This window comes from Montipora foliosa, chromosome 12, assembly GCF_036669935.1.
Source record: "Montipora foliosa isolate CH-2021 chromosome 12, ASM3666993v2, whole genome shotgun sequence".
Taxonomy (NCBI): Eukaryota; Metazoa; Cnidaria; class Anthozoa; order Scleractinia; family Acroporidae; genus Montipora; species Montipora foliosa.
The window spans coordinates 32,498,549-32,518,548 of NC_090880.1; the positions used below are offsets into that span (position 1 = coordinate 32,498,549).

The 20,000-nt window shown below is 39.7% G+C and overlaps 4 protein-coding genes across 5 annotated transcripts in view; 3 read left to right on the forward strand and 1 right to left on the reverse strand.

Moving 5' to 3' along the window:
* The window catches only part of LOC137979367 (protein FAM177A1-like), a 6,816-nt gene extending 4,053 nt beyond the window's left edge, over positions 1 to 2,763 (forward strand). The window contains exon 4 of the mRNA XM_068826606.1: positions 707 to 2,763. Within this exon, the coding sequence (XP_068682707.1) occupies positions 707 to 889 (183 nt within the window). The 3' untranslated portion in view covers positions 890 to 2,763. The remainder of the gene's footprint in view (positions 1 to 706) is intronic.
* A 744-nt stretch (positions 2,764 to 3,507) lies between these two features.
* Positions 3,508 to 11,986, forward strand: LOC137979362 (pecanex-like protein 4). The gene is made up of 7 exons (XM_068826601.1): positions 3,508 to 4,580; positions 5,549 to 5,719; positions 5,992 to 6,476; positions 7,924 to 8,033; positions 8,359 to 10,172; positions 10,829 to 11,015; positions 11,105 to 11,986. The coding sequence occupies exons 1-7, from the start codon at positions 3,847 to 3,849 to the stop codon at positions 11,360 to 11,362; spliced, it is 3,759 nt and encodes a 1,252-aa protein (XP_068682702.1). The 5' UTR covers positions 3,508 to 3,846; the 3' UTR covers positions 11,363 to 11,986.
* A 746-nt stretch (positions 11,987 to 12,732) lies between these two features.
* On the reverse strand, positions 12,733 to 17,936 carry LOC137979363 (TNF receptor-associated factor 4-like). The gene is made up of 7 exons (XM_068826602.1): positions 17,663 to 17,936; positions 16,780 to 16,831; positions 15,784 to 15,882; positions 15,010 to 15,174; positions 14,593 to 14,667; positions 13,804 to 13,881; positions 12,733 to 13,645 (listed from the first exon to the last, which is right to left on the reverse strand). The coding sequence occupies exons 1-7, from the start codon at positions 17,833 to 17,835 to the stop codon at positions 13,013 to 13,015; spliced, it is 1,275 nt and encodes a 424-aa protein (XP_068682703.1). The 5' UTR covers positions 17,836 to 17,936; the 3' UTR covers positions 12,733 to 13,012.
* Positions 17,937 to 18,222: 286 nt separating this feature from the next.
* Positions 18,223 to 20,000, forward strand: part of LOC137979364 (TNF receptor-associated factor 6-like) — a 13,157-nt gene continuing 11,379 nt past the window's right edge. The window contains exon 1 of one of the 2 annotated variants that reach the window (XM_068826603.1): positions 18,223 to 18,550. In XM_068826603.1, the coding sequence (XP_068682704.1) occupies positions 18,408 to 18,550 (143 nt within the window). In that variant the 5' untranslated portion in view covers positions 18,223 to 18,407. The remainder of the gene's footprint in view (positions 18,551 to 20,000) is intronic. The other variant, XM_068826604.1, reaches the window with a different exon arrangement.

Consider the following 20,000-nt stretch of genomic DNA (forward strand, 5'->3'; position numbering starts at 1 on the left):
ATTAAGTATGTAATGTAAGAGCAAGGGGACCCCTGTCTTCCTGACGCTTATTGAAATCCACATACATCAAATTACTGACATTTATGGACATATCTGAATACAATCTAACAATTCTTTATTAACAACAAACAGTTTGAACCCACAAATGACCAGCTCCCAACATCAGTGGCTTCATAGCTCAGTTGGTTATCTAGAGCGTTGCACCAGCATCGTGATGTCATGGGTTCAAACCCCATTGAAGTCCTCAATTTCTTGGGCTTCTCTATGCAATTGCTAAAATTGTGTTGATAACTGCAAGGATCTTAGCTTCACTTGAAAAAACCATTTGTTTTGCACAAATTTTGCTGATGGCTCTTTGAAGACATCAGTAACAATTCACTTCTTGGAATTTAGCTACGATGAATAATTGCAATGAGCATAATTATGTAAAGCCCTTATTATTGGAGAGTTGTCCGGAAATGGAGGCAATGGCAAAAATGGCACAAATGGCATATTTAGTGAAATTTAGTCGTAGCCACCATTTTGGCCAAGTTTCCAACTCTTTTGACAAAATTTCGGCTAAATTTTACCAAATCCCCCATTTTTGCCATTACCCGCATTTCTTGTGCTCAATTTTATTCAACTCAGTTGTATCAGTGACATCTATTTGTTACCTAAAGGGGTCCTTTTTCAGTAATAATTAAAATTTCACTTCTTTGTACTTCAGGAAAGAGAAGAAGAGGAAGCTGAAAAGAGAGAAAGAGAATATGTGGAACAAATGGCAGCAGAAAGATTAGCATCCCTTGAGGGTGGCAACACCTTAGACCTTGAACAAAATTTTGATTTAATGATGAATGGCAAAGTGAAAGAGCAAAGTGCAGATTCTCTTGAAGACAAGCTTCAAAGTTGAACTCTTTTTTACAAAAAGGGAAGTTTGGTTATTGAACTTTAAAACTGTCATTCTGCTAATTTTTAAATTTGTAAGCATGGTCTGTTTGCCAAATTTGGGGATAAAATTGTACTCATTACAACAACATTGTGAAAAAGGCATTTCAGGAAGGAGCCTTTGCTGGCATTTTTAAATGGCAAGAAAATAATCTTGTGAAAATCATCAGAGTATTTGGGACCTGGTTGCACAGCAAGACCACTGTAATGAAAAATGAATCTGTGACCTTATTGCTGATTTGTTACTACTGCAGCACTTTTTAGTTGTTGTTTTTCTCTACTTTAGTTGAATTACTTGAAATCAGAAGATACAGTTCCTTCTTGGAAATTGTTAATGCATAGTATTTAAGCATTAAGTATTTTTACAAAACAGAGAAGGAAGGCTTTGCAAAGGAGTTTTGTAAAAGAGAGACAAGTGCATTTAAATGCATTTTCCATGATGAAGGTTCTTTATTATATACATACTGAGATAATAAAGAGGTGTGCCTTGATTGGACTTTACTCTTTTTGTCTACGAGCAAAACAGTTGTTATGCTGTTCTTTTTACAAGTATTTTTTAAAAAAAGTAGAAACAATGGTGTGTCAATCTCGGAATGTATATGATAAAGTAACATTCTTAGGAATTTTCACGGGCACAATCACAGACTATATTTTTAAGCATGCTTGTGGTAGTTATATAGAGAGTTTCTGGTCTAAAATGGCATGTCATTAACATTCTATTTATTCAAGGGTACAGTCCAACCTCATTAATGATATTAATATTGTTTAGACATGCACAGACTGCAAGACTAAAAAAAAGCCTTCAGATAGCCTAATCCTGTAACAAATAAAGTTACCTCCAATAACTGAGCATGATAATTTTTAGAACCCATTCAAAGCTAGCTTACGTATCAATGCAATTAACAGCAGTGAATGTGGAGGTTAACAAACAACTGACTCCCCCCACCCCCCCCCCCCCCGTCCTTACCCCCATTAATGAGTAAAATCGTCTGGCGTTAGACGGTGTAAAGTCCAATAACTCTGACTCCTAGGAGTCAATGGGTTGAGTATTACGTGTACATGTGTAGAGCGAGTTTCACTCGAGTATCGTAAAACCAAAACCAAAGTAATTACTTTGGCCAATCAAAAAGGATGGAGACAATCAAGTAAACCAATCAAAACTCCAAGTAATTACACATAGCCAACACAAATTGCGGGAAAATGGGCACGCACAAGCGACAACTTTGAACCAATCACTGATTGAAGTAATGCAAAACCAAAGTAATTCGCTAATTACTTTCGACACTCAATTGAAAACCGCTCAATGTCTTAATCAAAGACGCTCTTTACAGTGATTTCTTGTAAGATGTTTTAGAAATGGAAGTCAATTTGCTTGAAAAGCGTTTTCCAAACAATAGTAAACAGACATACTGTTTAGATAATGTAATGAAGAATCATATTCAATGAGATACCATAAATAATGCCCCACTGAATTATTTTCAATTCTACTCTAACATTAATTAACCCTTTGACATCCAAACCGGCCAGACTTGGTATTTTACTCTGTCTAATGCCAGATTATGTTACTCGTCAATGGGGAACCCCTGGGAGTCAATGGGTTAATTAACTTCTTGGGTTATTTCATGTTAGTGTTTGAGAGTCAAATTTTCAAGCATTTGACTGTCCATTTAAAAAAATAATATTGTTTCACATAAAATAATGTACTTACTACAAATTGAGCCTTTTTCTGTAATATCGAACTTGTACGTACTGCAGGCGTGCGAGATATGAAAATTCATTGAGATTGTGTTTTATTGGCCCTATTTTCCAACAAGAATAAATGGAATAATCATTACTGTGTTCAGGCAGATGTGGTAGTGATAGTACCCTTTAGCTGTTATACTGTATTTCTTATTAAGTTATATTAACTTTCATATTAATTATAAAGTTCCAAGTAGCTACCCACTTTCTACAAATGAATTTCGAGAAACCATTTTCTGTTATCTTATGCCAGAATTCATCCAATCAAACAGATCGTCACTGATGAATGAAATAAATGTATATACCGTTAACTGACTTTCTTACGGGGTTTGACATTTTGTTAGAGTCCAGTGGCTATTATGTGGAGTTTTATTTTCAGTAGATAAAACAAAAAATAAAGGATTGAAATATTTTCAACGAAGTTCAAATTTTCCTTCTTTCTTTCTTTCTTTCCAGACATTAAAGTCAAAAAAGTAAAGTCTTTTAGGGATCACCCGGGCCCTGTTCTTTGAAAGCCGATTAACTTAATCCAGGATTAGCGTAAACTTTTGTTTCATGTTTTCAACTCTTTGGTCAAAGTTTCTTTTGCTTATCTTTGTTTTTTAAGATATTGACTTCTTCTAACGTAAAGTTTTGCCGACTATCAGCGTTGAACAGCATTTGGGAGTAGAGAAATAAAGTCCTCGGTAAATTTTTAATCTGGGATTAGCGTTCATTGGCTTTTGAGCAACTGAGCCCGGGAGGTCACCAGTCATGTGATCTCTCATATCTTGTAAAAGGATGGTTGTCCTGTGCCCACTGCCTATTTGTTTCTCAACCAATAGGGTTACCCACTGTTGCCTTGACGTCAATGTCAACTCTTTGGAGCACTATTCCAAATATTTACGAAAAAACAGGACGTTTCGTAAACCTTATGTCGAGGGAAATGTGGACCAATTTTCAACACGACAGTTCTCTGCGTTCTGTGTTTCCAACCTGAATTAAACTGGATGTAATCGGACGGTACAGAAGGCTTGGCAGCCGCCTTTCTGGACGGGATATTTCTTGCACTGATTCCTCCTACAGACTGGAAAAGATCTCAGTTTATTGGGATTTCCATATCCCTTTTTCATCAGTTGGGTGACGTACGTTTCTTGGTTGTGAAAAACGTCCGGTGGGAAAGTTTATGTCTTCACGCTGAAAATGCAGCAGTTCGAGAGCTTTCAGCGTAATGCGAGGGGATCTACTAGGGGGATTGGAGCTCCTTTACTAAACGATTACAAACTTGAATTCTTCTGGAAGCGATTTCCACAAACGTTGCTTGGTGGCTTAAAGCTTAAGCTTGGCTACGAGGCGCCGTTTTACGTTTACTTGTTCCAAGTGTTGGTGTTTTTAGTACCTTTCGTTCTTGGGGGTTTGTTTACTATTTTCGTGGAGTTCCATATTGTAACGGATTTGTACGTCAATAGCTACATTTACGGAAGCCTCATGGTTTTATTCGTCCTCGTTGCGCAGCTTTTTAGCTGGCTTATTCGGCGAGGGTCCTCAAATCTGGCTAAATTTCAAAAGAACATTTTAGCTCAAGACGATGAAGTGGACTTCGTTTCATGTTGTGGTTTCGAAACAGTGCAATTCTTATTTCCGAAGAAAAAATTTACGATAAATGTATTCATCCATGCAATAATTTCAGGAGTTTTATGTGGAGTGATGTTTTTATATCTGTTACCTTCAACTCTGAATGGTTTGTTTGGAGACACTGGTGCTACAGCTGTTGTTTTTGTGTTTGGATGGTTTGTTGTATGTGTAGGTCAGTACTCTTTGACCTCGGCACCTGCTCCTGAGCTGGCTTTATTTAGAGCGTTGGATAGCTTGGAGATAACTCCACTTATGCGGCCTTTCTATGTGTTAATATTTGGAATCATTGGTATCCTGTCAAGGTAAACCATCCATGTACAATTAGCCCTGCATTCCTTTCACAGGCTCTTGAGATGACTTGGTCTGAAAGCCACTGAATTTTAGTTCTTGGATGTAATCACCAATCTTAGTAATGGAGTGGGGGGTGACACACATTTAAGTTGAAGGCTTGAAGGGTTGGTGCAGTGGTAAGATCTCTGCCTTCCAACCCTAAGGTCCCGGGTTCCATTCCCGGTTCTGCCGAGACTGGAATATTTGGCGACCTTCTTTCCCGCTAAAGTTCACTCAGCTTTCCATCCTTCCGAGGTCGGTGAAATGAGTACCAGCATACATGGACTGCTTAGAAGCGGCTGCAATTTGCGCCTGTATATGCTTCCAGTCCACTGGGGGTAAATTGATCATTGTAAAGCGCCCTTGAGACGTTAGTGATAAGGGCGCTATATAAATGCACCACTTTACTTTTACTTTACATAGTAGAGTTACCGGTAGTCCTTTCCAATCACCCATCTGGCCAGTCAGCTCTGTCAAATGAATAGCATCCTAAGCATATAGAAATTGGTTTTTCAACTGGGTTGATATGGTAAATTGACCGACATAAAGAAATTCAAGAGCTGGTGTTTCGAGCATTTGCCCTTCAAATTCGCTCAGATGAAGGCCTAACATTCAAACATTAGCTTTCAAATTTCTTTACAGTGATCAATTTACCATATTAAACCCACAACATTTCTATTTTCCACTTCCCCACCAACGCAGCACCACATTACACCTCTTAATAACTACACATACAGTCTGGGATTCTAATTCCCTTATTCTTTGGCAAGTTGTGTGCTATTCGCATTGAAGTCTGTCCAGTAATTTATGGCCAATTGAAGTAATGCAAACAGAGTGTAAGGGAGTTGAAGTTCTGTATTCCATGAGTTGCACCTCTTAACTTTCCATGTTGTATTTGAATCAATGATCTCATCATTGTTTTCTTTTTATGTTAATTAAGGAATTACCCAGAGATTGTCGTGGTTGACAAGGTTCTACACATTCTGTTCCTATTTCTCCCCCTGCTGTGGATTGTGGGGGTATTACCTCCTCTTGATGTTGTGTTTTCGTGGCTAGCAGAGCAGGTCCTGGTGCTAGTTTTAGGGGGCTCAGCAATGGCAACAGATATAAGGTGGAATTTGAACTTTTTATAGTTTTAAGTTAAACTCAAAATAAATTTTATATATACTAGTTATGCAATGCTTTCAAGTGGTACACCATGGAACATCCCACAAGTTACTTGTATTTTCTTGGTATGCATACAATGGTTCACTGTAGGCTCCAGCTAGCAATAGACTAAAAATAAAAGACCCACAAAGAGGAGACAACATCTCTAGTAGAGTGGGAAATAGAAACAAAAATAATAACAATCATTAATTTACATTAATGTTAATTTCCTTTCAGGTTATTTGTGATGTTTGTCCTATCAAGCCTCGTAGTTGTCGTGGTGATATTCATAACTCACAGTACAGTCATAGTCATCACCGCGGCTTGCGTTGGCTTTGTTTTAAGCTTGGATATTTTTGGTTTTGTGCTTCAACTCAGAGTTAAGCTCAACAGCTTATGTACAAAGAAACCCATGACCCAGTGGAGATTGAAAGAGGTCATCATCTTTGTCGTCATGTTTTTTCTGACAGCAGTAATAGCAGGTGTTTCAAATCATTTCTCATCTTCTGCTGATACACAGATATTTCAGTCATTTTGTTTTGTATTTTTGGTACTGCTTGTTTCTTTGAAAGTTTTGGCAGATGTGCAATCCGTCAGCATCTTCTTTGGCTTGTTCAGAAATCCATTATTTCCAGCAAGTATTGAATCAGCAAGAATATTTCACAAGAGAAAGAAGAATTTGACGTATGTAGGGATTCTCCACCAGGCTCTGCATGTATATGGTGGGTTGTACATATCTTACAGTGAAACTGGTGGTTCAATTTGCACACCACTTAGCAATTTTGTGACTCAATGTTGGTGTTCTGATGGGCAGTTTGCTCTTAGGAAGTTGCAAGTTCAAATCTCAACTTGCTGCCAGGTGGTTTACCTTCCCAATGTCAGGTATTTGTACCCATTCAAAACAAAGTTGAACTCTGTTTTTTAGAATATAAATTTACGGCATAATAACTCTACATTGGGTAGGATTCTTGAGGCTGTGAAAAAAGTATTTTTTAAATAAACAACTCCACAATGTATCACCTGCATGATTGTCTGCAAACCTTAAATTATTGCAAGTTCTGTGAAGTCAATTGAAAACTTTGTGTTGTCTTTGTGTTGTCGCAAAAAAAGAACGAGTCATCTTGACTGAACAATCTTGGTCAATAAAGGATTTATTATATGACTTAAAACACCAAAAAATGATCTTTGATCTTGCGGGACCAAGCGAGAAATCCCGAGCGGGCAGTATCGCTCCATCTTGCCCGCTCGGGTAGCCAATCAGAGCGCGCGATTTGGTTCATCTTGCCCGCTCACGGAGCTAGTCATATAATAATAATATTTATTGCAAAGTGGCATGCAAATGAACAATCTGTTTCACTGTAACCATAATGATATTCTTATTGATGTTCAATTGACCCAAGGCCCAGAATGCCACCACAACCAAAGTGAAGTGGTCTGCCCTAGTTACTTACATGTACCAAAAAACTGGTGTGTACCTTATGACAGTATATGTTGTATTTATAAACGAAGTGAAAAAAAGCAATCACATATTTTTCCAATTTAATTAGACTCTGCTTATCCTCAAGATCAAGGGCAATAGTAGTCACAATTCTTGATCCTGTCTGTGCTCGCAAATAAGACGCCCCAGGCGACTGTTAGGCAGCAGCCTTGTGATGCTATTCTGCAACAGGAAGAAACATTCAAGAAATACCAGTAGCCTCTAGATTGCTCTCTGGAAGTAAATTTTTAAAAATTGTAAGAAAAAAATTTCTTGTATTCCAACATCATCAAAATTAGCCAAGGGATGCTTTTAGAAAGGCATTACATCTTTGTACCAGAATGTCCTGAAAGCCAATTGAACATGCCCTAAGTTTGCTGACAGAAACAAAAATGTTCTGCATTTTAGTTTGCATTATTACCCTTTTACAAAGCTACTCCATCTTATTCAAGTTGTAGATTGTGGGTGAAGTATCATAGGGCTTGATTGGTTGGAAAAATGCTAAAAAGTAGGAGACTAGTTAGGATGATTAGCATAAAGACACAAGAATAATTACTTAGTCGCCATTTATGAATATGGTCTATGAGGTCTAAAGACTTGTAATGCTTCTCTCACATGATTGTCAACATTTTTCTGATTTAATACACACAATTTTGTTTGCTTCGCTAAACATTTTACTCTTCTTATTCTAGTTTCACCTTTACTACAAGTTGCCTTTCTTGCCATGTTCCTGATTCCTGTGCAGTCCACCACGATCACGAAATTTGCATTGGCTGTTGGGACTGTGAGAGCATTCAGGCAGGTAAGGAAACACTAAGCGGATGCTGTGAAGCATTCAGCTAGAGGGGATAATAACATGTTGTGTTCCTCTGAGAGATTAGACCTCAGTAGGACGTCAATGGAAACCAATGTAAATGTGAAGTAGTACCTGTTCAGTATAGGTTAACCCATTGAGTCCTGGGAGTGAGACTTCTGTCTCATGCCAGACGACTTTACCCGCCAAGTGGGGGCATCCTAGGGTACAAAAGGGGTCAATGGGTCAACCAGTAAAAAACTATTTCTCCTCCATTAATGATAATACTGTCTTACGTAATCACCCTGAGAGGAATTTTGGTTTTCTATTATAGGCTTGGCAAAACAGCTTTAACTCATTGTTAGAGTTATCTGTTGTTTGTCTCAGTAAAATAGCACTTGGTTCTGATGCAGCTGTGTGGTGGAATTCAGCAGGATTGGGTCTGCAATTGATGCTTGTTGGAGTTTGCAGAGACAGGATTCAGCAGCTTCTGGACAAGATTGTTTTTATGGTGATCTTAACTGTCACATCCTGGAAGCTACCCAAACAAAGACACAATGCAACACTTCCCATTCTAGTTACGTCTGCCATTCTTCTTCCTGTGGTAATTGCAGTACTTTGCGCTTCAACTTTATTAGCAGCTCCATTATTGCCACTGTTCTGCCTTCCTATTTTCCTGATTGGTTTTCCAAGACCTCTGCGTTCATGGCCATCAGCAGCCAGTACTGCTGCAGTGATTTGTGAAGACTCGATATATTATGAACAGTTGATCCCTCAAGTCACAGCCAGTCTTAGTGAGGCCATAGCCAAGGGCAGTCTTGGTAATCCATTACCAGGAGATCATTTCTTGGCACGATTTCAGGACCGTTTAATCTGGGCACATGTACTCGAGAGTGGTTATAAATTTGTCACTTTAGTACTTAAGGGTCTCGAACTGCAAGAGACATCATGTCACACTGTTGAGGCCACAAGTGTGGATGATGTGTTCCAAGAGGTTTTTGTTCACGAAGGCAAATGGCCACTGGTGTCTGTAATTACACATGCAACAAATGTTCTTAAGCCTCGTGACGTTCTTGTACTCAATACTTACTCTGATGCCAAAAATGTGCTGACGGGAATCATTGATCAACCTGAAAACCTAAAACGAAATTCTGAGAATTTCTTCAAGACCCTTGTGTGGGTGTTAGTAAATTACTGCAAAGATCATGAATTTAATATTGATGAAAGCAACACAAAACAAACTTCAACAACAGGCAACCTTAAAAAGCAGGAGACTTTAACACCTATAGAAAATTTAGTGGCTTTCAAGCCAAACAACGGCATCAAGGAAACTGTTTTTGAGGACCAGTTTACCCAGGAAACCTTTGAGCTTCAGCCTCTTTCAAAAAGTACACAAGAGGATCAACAACAACAGCTTACAAGTGTGTTTAGTGTCAAGCGCCAAAGAAGCAGCTCCTTGCCCAGTCTGAGCGGTAGTGTGTGGTCACAAGAAAGCTTAAAACTTGATGAAAGTGTAACAAGCCTTGGGAAACCAAAGGATTCAAAGAGAGTTAGTGGTCTTCCAGTACACGATGAGGATATTGATGATCTTGATGGGTCATTAAATCTTGGAGGTTTTCCAGCCGTTGATATAAGTCAATCAAAGGCAGCTACTTCTCAAGGCGCTCATTCACTCATTAACAAACAAGTTTCTTCTGTTGTTAGCACATTTGTAAACAATTCTACTAATTTTGGTACAAGCAGCAAGGTATGGCCTGCAGCTTTCACTTCAGAGCATGCTCACAAACTTGACCTGCCATTACGTTGGAAGTCTTTCATTCCAGTGGATAAAAATCACCTAGAATCCTTATTTAGCAAATTTCCAGACCATTGGTTTACCCATGTCGTAGGATGTCTTCACTCAGGTCCAGACAAAAAGGCCATTGCCCAAAGCATCCTTAGTGATACTGCTCTTGTCAGCATTTACAAACAGTTGATATGTGCCTGTTATGCCCTGATAGAGGTGTTGGGATTGCCAGGTTCCTCCGCAGCAGCTGCTGGTCCAGTACATGTTCACAAGGTGTACTCTGGTGACTTACCTTGGTCCATAAACATTGATTGGCTCAATAAGGATGTTGAATTAAAGGCATTGGTACTGAAGGCATACAGGTGTGTCATCATTATGCTAAATATCATTAATTTCATTTATTGCTTATTAGAAATTTCAGATTAAAAGGTTGGAGCGAGTTTTTGGCAAGGTTTGATGGTGACAAATCACCAACAATAATTGTGAAGGTGGATGGGTGGATATATTGTGGGATTGCTTGAGAGTGAAAATTGCACTGCATGCCTTAGGAAGGCCATGAGAAATGACTGAAGTTGTTGTACACGGCACATCACCTGTGAATATCATTTAAACCATTTGACATTTCAACTCCAACATTATGTCTTGACGATTGTCGCCTCTGTTAATTTCCAACATTCCGCCTTTCAGCACAAGCCTTATGTGGATGAAGGGGGTAGTTTCTAAAGAAACTGTCGTGCCGAGTCGGTGGGAAAGTAGTTTACAAAAATTTTGGTTTTATCAACGGAGTTGATCATGTAAATTGGCCACCGTACAGAGATTCTAAAAGCTGACGTTTCGAGCGTTAGCCCTTCGTCAGATCTGAGCTGAGTCAGTAGTAGTTGAGCATCCAAGTTGAGATCAGAATAATGGTCAAACCTTCGACTCTCACAACGAGTACTCTGGGGTTTTTTTCCAAGTTTGCTGGTGTGTGTTTCTTGAATTGTTGAGATAGGATTGGTTTGATTTTCTGTGTTTGTAGGTACGCTTTTAAGTTGACGTATGATGAAGCAGTTCTGGGAGAAGTGACCAGTGATGATGAACTCATGGAGTACATGACAGAATATGATAGGGACTGGTACCTAGGTGCTGACACAGATCGGGATTGGCAGCTGTCAGTCCAAGGTGGAAAACCTTACCTCTTCTCCCTTGGTAGAGATAAAAGCAAGGTGGGAAATTAGATGAGCGTTTACGTACATCTCGGCTTGTCGATTTAGAACATTAAGTGATGTTGCATGTACATGTCTTTTTCATTTAGGGGTCATACACAAGTCGTGTTCTCACAAAACAAGAAATTATGGCCCCGGTGGGGCGCCTTAATGGAGAGTGCGTAAGAGGCCAGTGGGCCTCTCTGGTTCTTGAACTTTTGTACTTCACTAATGATGACGAAGAGCGATACAGCATCCAGGCGCACCCCACCCTACTCAGGAACCTCACTATCCAGGCAGCCGACCCTCCCCTAGGGTATCCTGTGTACTCCTCTGGAACTGTAACAGCACCTCTTGATTTACTGTAGCAGAACTGACAATGAAAAGGGGCTTTAATGGTTGCAATCTTCGCCCTAGATTTCATCAGTGCATTTATAATTTACGACTTCGTCGGCATATCTGGAGTTTGCGTCTTGTTAGCAGCCGATATACTCCACAAGAGGCTTTTGTTTTATCTTACGGTTCAGTTTTTGCTCAAGAGTTGCGGTAGTTTAAAGCAAAACCCAAGTTTCATTTATGGCGGTTTACAAAAAAGTCACAGTCTCCGTGCATGCGGCCCGTTTTACTGTTTGTAAAGCTATACATTCAGTGTCATGAGTGTGCATGCATGTTTTATTGCAAAAACAAAGGTCACAGCAATGCGAGCAAATGCTCCTCGTCCAAGAAAAGTCATTCTTTCCCAGGGTAAGGCCAATTTTAACACTTTACATTTAAATAAATAAATTTCGTACGTGGCAGTGAACATTCTGTGGCCAATATCTAAGTCGTGAGTAGCATGGTGTAAAAAAATGAAGTGAGAAAGCTGCCTATGACAAATAGTGTAAATATAAAGTTCCCAATGTAATTTCCGGAAACATGCTTATCCAAAAAGAATGTAAGCTGCAAGATATAGTAGATGGAATAAACAAGTTGTCCAGCGTGTACATTGACAATCGTGTGACTTCATTTGAAAAGGGAGTTTAAAATTTAGCGTTGGGACTTTTTTTTGTGTTTTTCCCAGCATTGGAGCCTACAAATAGAAACTAATTACCACTGGGGCCCTCACTCTCAATCACCCCTGGCATTGCTAAGTTGTGGGGAAACGAGGCGACTCCAGAGGTGAGAGGGAGCAAGAGCCCCAGAAATGTAAGGGTGAAAGTCATCGCTGCGGGGAGGAGGGAGGGTCGGCGATCCGCAAGTCCTGCAGCAATTCACGAAAACACAGAGTACGCGCGGATTGGGAAACTCAATTTATATACGGACAAGGTCAGCGGCATAACACGTGACAGCTAAAAACAACCGGGCCCGTGGAATAGCAAATTAGGGTGTTTGATCGTGAGGGCCCCGGTGGGAATATTCTGCGGTTTACCAAAACAACTAGGTAGCCGGCAAAATCTCCCCACCACACCCACCCCCTTTAAATACCTGAGGAGAAAGTGCTGCCTTTGAAATGACATCTGCAAATGGTTAGACTCTCTTGTCTTCACGGATAAGGACAATAAACCGTAGGCCCCCTCTCACAACCCTTCTATGTTCACAACCCAATGGGACATAAAAGCATCCACACACTATTCGTAAAGAGTAGGGAATGGAGTTCCCGGTGTTGTGGTCTTTCCTCTGTGGTATATCATGTTTTGGAGGTACTACCTACACCAAGGTACTCTAAAATCCGAGGGTAAATAAAGAAATGACGATGATGATGTGTTCACTCTCGCTTTACTGACCCTATCGCACAGGGCTTTGAGAATAAACTTAAAATGATCGATCTGATAAGTTCTTATATTTAATTGTTTATTTTGCCCGAAAAGAAGTAGTCAAATTCAGACAAAAATATAACTAGACAAAAAATATTTGTTTGACAGTATGATTCAGTTTGTTGAAAATACTCTGGTGAATATACTTCGAGCGTATATATATGTATATATATGTATATATATGTATATATTCTGGACATTGTGGTTATCTGGATGTTACGGTTTTCATGCTTGACTAACCATGATAAACATGTTATCATTTCTTAAGTAGGATCGAGTTCGTAAAACACTCTGAGTGACAAAATCACCAAATCCAAAGCCATTTTCCGGCTCAGCCAGAGGAAGGGGAACCTTGTGAAATTTAAAGTCAACGATTTTGGTCACATTGACCCTCTTCACTTTGCAGACTTCTTGATCAATCAAAGAAATGCGAATCTTCTTCTCGAAAGGCCATGATAAAAGTGAATCATATTCACCGGGAATTATTTTGATAAATATCGATAAATAATTTCCCTTCAGTGTTTTATTCAACCCGAGGTCTGAACATCCCCCGTTTGGTAAAATCTTGATCCTCATTTTATACCCGTTTTTTGACAAATAAAAGGCTTCACTCTCTAGAATTTTCTGTTCATCTGAGACTGCCTTGTCATAAACAGCTTGAAAGTGAGATATCTTCCATACATACGGGGCATATTTCTCGGACATCTGCTCCAGACGTCTGAGTCTCTGTGACTGGTCTCTAACGAGACTAGCGAGCGCGCGGACCTGGTGCTGAGTTGCCTCTAGGCCGCGGAGAGCTAAGGCGAGGTGACGTTCAACTTCAGATTCTGAATGTAATTTGGCATCGGATCGGGGAAACTGGAAATAAATAAGAATTCGCACCCTTAATTATATCAACTTGCCCGTCGTTTAAAAAAATTCCAACTTCTAAAGGAACAGGATAAAAAGAAGAATTAAAGAAATCGCTGGAATGGGTGCAGAAGTCGATAATGCTGACATAAAGATATTTTTCATACCACTGCGTCACATCCTAAATTCTTGAATTCACACTCGACCTCGGTCTTGTGACATTTATCACGAACATGAGCCTCAAGCTGTCAACAAGATCATTAAGAGAATATATTACATGCGTAAACGCGTTCGTTTTTCGTTGACACTGTTTTTGACAGTGAATGACCTTTGTTTACTTTTTTGGCCTAATTGAAAATGAGTTGGAAGGTGGTTCTGTTGAATAACCGGCCCTAAGTTGCTCAGAACTCTGGGTTGAAGAGGGTATGGAATTTTCAAAATGTTGTGAACCACTTGTTTTAGTAAGTTTCATTTTGTTTAAAGGAAAGAGGCGAAACGGATGACCGTCAGCGTTTTAGAAGCGCCATCTTCTAGGCATTTGATTTCACGGTGACAAAATGTCTTGTGATCAGATAATTATCTGGGTTTCAGCGTACTTCATCGCTTATACCTCTTGGACCTTTTATATCAGTCTTCGCTTAAATGGGCAAGAGTTGAACTGAACAAATAAGATGACTTGGGGTCTGCATGTACCGGAAAGCATTGTATTTTTGGTCACTTGGGACTAATCTCTTATTTGGAGTTGTTTTGTTTTCTGTCTTTTGTTTCTTTTGTTTTACGTAATCTGTGCTCCGGTACCTGCAGAAGGAACCATGACTTGACCGTTGAGCTTTTTTTTGCAAGCTTATGCCTAAATGATGAGGTCGACAATTGAGTAAGCTTGGTAGTTACCGGTATGTGGCAAATGTGGTAGGAATCACAGAACTAGAGCATCCATGTTACAACTGGAAACAAACCTTTTGTCGTGGGATATCTCTCAAGCCACACTTCGCACACTGAACGGGAAACTGTACACATGTAGCAAGGTGAGTCTAAATAAAAACATAATGACAGCGGACGTTTTGTATCTGACACGTCTGTATCCACACGTGAACACTGGTAATAGCGTACAAACTGAGCATTTTAAATTAGTACTTGTCACATACAAAAGAAAAATAAACCGCAAGACTGAACTTGCGGCTTTAATAGTCGATGCATAGTCAAACACTGAAATGGATGGCGCCCTGGATAATTTCAAATTTCAAAATTTTGTGCTTCACCCGTTCTGCTCGTCCGTCCGTTCTATCTAACAAGCAACACCACTGATTATGATTGTTTAGGCATTCATCATTCACATCAATGAGAGTTCGAACCAATGATTTGAGTTAACCTACCTGTTTTTGATTGTAAACGAATGATGTTGCGCAATATTCGCATCTGGTTTCCCTCAAAGAACATTCAAATGCCACATGAATTGTCAGTTCCTGCTTGGTTAGTCTTTCTTTGCAGCCGGAGTTGGGACAAGGAACAACCTTGAGCGAACAGCTAGACTGGTGTTTCTTGGAATAAAAATACACTATTACGGTAGGTGTGACCCACCCCATAGGTAAATATCATTAGTAAAGCGGTTCTACTCAGAAGGTAAGTCAGTCAGACCATCATTATTCCATCAGTCAGTCAATAAGCAAGCAATGGTATGAATTAATGAGTAGGTGAGTAGCAGAGTGAGACAATGAGTCGCGCAGGCAATTAGTTGGTGAGTCAGTCAATATGTCAATCAATCAATCAATCAATCACTCGCTCACACACTCATTCACTCACTCGCTCAATCATTCAAACGCAAACAATCAATTCGTTTTGTCCTTCAGTAAAATATCTAGTGACCCTGTCCAATTAGTTAACCGGTTTTTTTTTCAGTACAGCTTCCACAATCCTGAGTAGGTAGACAGACATCTGAGAAATCACGCAATTATCATTTAGACACTCGTCCGTCCTTTTCGTAACCCCACCCCCCTCCCTCCCTCCCCCCATCCTTTTTCTCTCACCTTCCAAGCTTTACAATTAGAAAGACGTCAGTTTCAGTTTTACTGCAACTCCAAGAAAACCCATTGGAACCCGTTTACGAACTTCACACATTAAGACAAATAAAAGCAGCAGTTATAGTTCACCTCGATAACACGAAGCTCTCCCTTCCATGAGCATCCAAAATATGAGCACTTCACGATAAGATCAAGAATTTGTCGCTGACAAGCCGCATCGGGAAATATCTACCAGAAATCAAATGCGGTAAGTGGTGTGTTACTGTTACCATATCTGCATTTACATGTTCCAGCACTCGGCAAAGTCCCTTTTGAGTGGTGGCTGTCTCCCAGCGGTTTCGTCCACACACCATGCATTACCGGTAATTAAACTTTTCAGATACATGACGCTAAGCCGGCCACTTTTTGCGCCAGAGATTGGGACCGACCACAACGCCGGGAACTAGTGTGTGGGTTCTTTAAAGTCATTCAGATTTTGTGAGCAGTAAAGGGTCTTGAGACAGGGCCTATGGTTTATACTTTCTCCTCGGATATTTTGACACTTTGAGTGTTGGTTCGGCCAGGTTTCAAACCCGGTAGTCGAAGGCTCAAGATGTGCGCGGTCATAAGAAACCGCGTATCAGTTTATAACATAAAAGGACAATACAACACGGCCGAAGATTCCCAACATAGCAGGGTCATTTTGCGTCTCGCGAGAGCACGCGTTGAACACGCGAGCGACGTCAAAATTTATGCCCCGTAGGAACTCGACCGAGCGTCTATTTTTATGAGAATTGCGTGACCGAGACAAAGTTGACCCTACTTAATTGTGCATATATCATAAGACGTTCGTTTTTATTAAGTTTAGTTGCGTTGTCACATTCAGAAAATGGACTAAGAATCTTAACGGAGCAATATTAAATATGTAGTTAAAATAAAAGGCTGTTTTTGAACCGACAGCCTGCGGTGAGAATTTTGGGTACCCGTGGCAATCCCTCCCCCCGAGTTACCCTGGGCGAGATATTTTTCCATTCACTTGTTTAAAAAAAATATATCAACCGTTTACATGAGGTGGGCGAGACAACTCGGGGAGGCGAGTTGTCTCGCCTCGGCAAGTAGGGTAACCGTGACGGGCGAGACAAATACCTTGTTGCGTGACAGCGGATGTCTGTCTGCTGGACATGTTGGTGATGGGCGCCTGAACATGGCAACAAAGATATAAATTAATTTTTAGAAAATTTTTTTTGAAAAATTTTCCACAAAAGTGCCCATTTTCAAGAGCGAAACAGAAAGGGCTGGTCCAGTATCAAACCATTATTATGTTAGAAGTGGATGCCTAAAGATTTGCATTGATCAGTGTTTAGTACGGACAAAGAGCGAGGCATCTGAATCAGAAGTGCTGGGAACTTCAAATCCGTTCTATTACGCCTAGATTCAAAAAATTAAGTCCAAACATAGCTTAAAGAAGTTTTAGGGTTTGTTCTATTCATAATGCCTCTTTGACTTGCTTCACGGTCTGCACGAGAGGCATGGTAAATTAGATAATGAAGATTAAGTGTATATCAAGCCTAAGGTTAGATGTAGTTGCAATGATTTTTTTCAAAAAATAAAACTAAAGTTAAAGAGATTTCATTGCTTTGAACTTGATTCATTTCAGAGGCTTGGAATATTGCCATTTAGTCAACTAAATTGAACAGCTTCATTAAAACCATTCTCCAAACTTCTTCAATCACTGTTCATCCGTCGGTGCTGTCTTTCGATACTGTCGATGTCATTTAACACTTATTATTTCTTCACTTTCCGCTGTTGTAAGCAACACAGTAAGTTAAACAATGAGCAAGGAGGATCAAGGAGTAACAAATAGCTCTATATGACATAAGACTACACCCTAACCTGACCTTAATCTTTCTTTAGTCTTTTAAGGCTAAAATTGCTTTTAATTGAACTCAGACACAGATGAAAGGATCAAATAGCATCTGACTGAGCTTTATGAAAAGAAAATGTGTGGGAGGACACTGTCTTGTATTACCTCAGCAAGGACTCCATGCAGATATTACACACTCTGTGACCGCATCCAACAATCTGCACAGGATCCTTCATCGTTAAGTGGCAAACGAGACATTCCCAGTCCTCAGGAACATTGCTCAAGAATTCGTAATCATACCCTCCCAACTCAGGAACGTTTTCGGCAAACGACAGCATTACCTTTGGATATTTTCAAACGGAAGCATTCCGTTTCGTGACTATCGAAACTAAAAAGATGATATCGTATTTCCGTTCAGTCTTTGTTGTCCAATGAGCGTGACTTCCTCAACTGTTTGTCCATCACGCAATGTTCACCTCATTGTGAAATAAAATTTTATCTGTTTATAAACCCCTCCCAGCCCTACGTCCTCTTTCTTATTGGAAGTCCTCCAAACAAGTTACATTTAACTATAAAGCCATGTCTATTCTCTACGCTATGTAGGAAATAAAAAGGTCGTTTTTGATTAATCATTGTTGCAGTGACCCAAGTCACAGCCAGCCAATAGTCAATCGCGGTTTGCACTCACGTGATAGGCTGTTACTGTTTTTTTAACTCAGTAAAATAAAACAAAGAACGTACGTAAATAGCTCATTAAGGCACCTACAAGGCTACCATTTCTTTGACAGGGACGCCATCAAGCCACCGAGAGGTCATAAAAACTGGGAAGTACTTTTTTCGTGGGAGAAGGCCTAGGAAATAAGCAGAGAGTAAGAAACAAGCAGCGGAAAGTTTCCTTTACAATTCCTCTATGTCTGGTTACGACTTGTCTTTTGTTCGTGAAGTTCCGGCGGAATATCTGTGTCCAATCTGTGACTGTCCGATGCGGGACCCAGTTCAGACCAAATGTGGTCACAGATTCTGTAAAGTGTGCCTGGAGAAATCCTTTACAAGGTAAAGCCACTCAAAGCATGTTTCTGTCAATAGATCAGTCGCTTTTAAATTAGATAAGTCTGATTGAATTGATTAAACCGTCTAAAGGCAATTGAGGTCGTGGTAACAAAATAGTATCAATCTTTAATGGTTTGTCTTCAAGACCAAACATAATCCGGCGTATTATTCCGGTTTATGCAGTGGGTCAATTCGGCTCATTTGTTTTTAAAAAAAGAAATGGCGTTTGCCAAAAAAAGAAGCTTGATTCAAGGAAAGTTCTGGGCCATCATATTTGTAAGTCTTGAATGAATATTTTTTCTCCAATTGAGGTCGAACATCACTGGTATCATTCGTCCACTCTCATGTCCGTCACGGGCATTGGTGACAATAGGCTCGCAAAACGTGCACAGACGCTACTGTGCAGTCTGCAATCTCGTTCCCAGGGTTTCTTTGTCGATCAATGACAATGGAGACCCTGGGAACAAGGTTGTGCAGTCTGGAACACACTGCAGCGGGAATCTCACATATTTGTTGTTACTGAAAATCTACGCTGAATGTCCAACCAAAAGTACAAAGCAAAAAGTTCCCAAGTAAATCGCTGCTGATAGCAATTTTTTTCATACTCGAGACCGCAAAAACAGAATTTGTTGTTGTTTTCTCCCAAAATTTTGTTGACGGTATTCTTTTCATGCTTTAAATTAAAGTGCTACTACGACCAAAAAAATCAATTTTCATTTTTCTTTGGATTGCAAAACTATATTAACTAAACTGTAAGTGACCCAAGTTTTAAGCCTTGATTTCAAACAGACACCTGTTTATTTTAAGTGAAATTTTCCTATTTAATGGTCTACCATTACTAACTTTGAAATATTGAGAGAGCTGGATCGACGAGAAAGACTTAAAAATCGCATCTTTCCTATCTAAGCCATTTTGAAACATAAACAAGTAGTCTGCGTGAGAAGAAAAACGCTGTTTACTTTTTTCAAATATCTCTTTTTGTTCCAGAGATATTCGAGTTTTTAAAATATGCAAATTAGCCAAGTGATGACATCATACACTTAACCAAATTTTGTTTAAATATGATAAAAAGAGATATCTCAGCCAATTTGTATCAGAAATTTTGTATTTTTTGCAGTAAGATTCTACTAAATGTTCTCCACAATATGAGCTTAACAGTTTTGTTACCATGGCATCCTTGCATACGGAACCCGCGCCCGCAGTGCGCGCGGCAGTCAAAACCATGCTATCCTGTCAATCATTTGCCCTTTCACCGGTAACAGTGCATTTCGGTTGTGCGTAAATCTCCTTGCTGTCGATCTACCCCGTGGAAATCTTTATTCGCGAGGTGAACACAAATAAATACATTATCAATACGGTTTTGCCGTCTTCTTACACTTGATTCGAAAATATCAGCCTGAATTCGTCTTAGAATAGTAAGAAAAAACATAAATAACAGCCAAAGCACAACAGC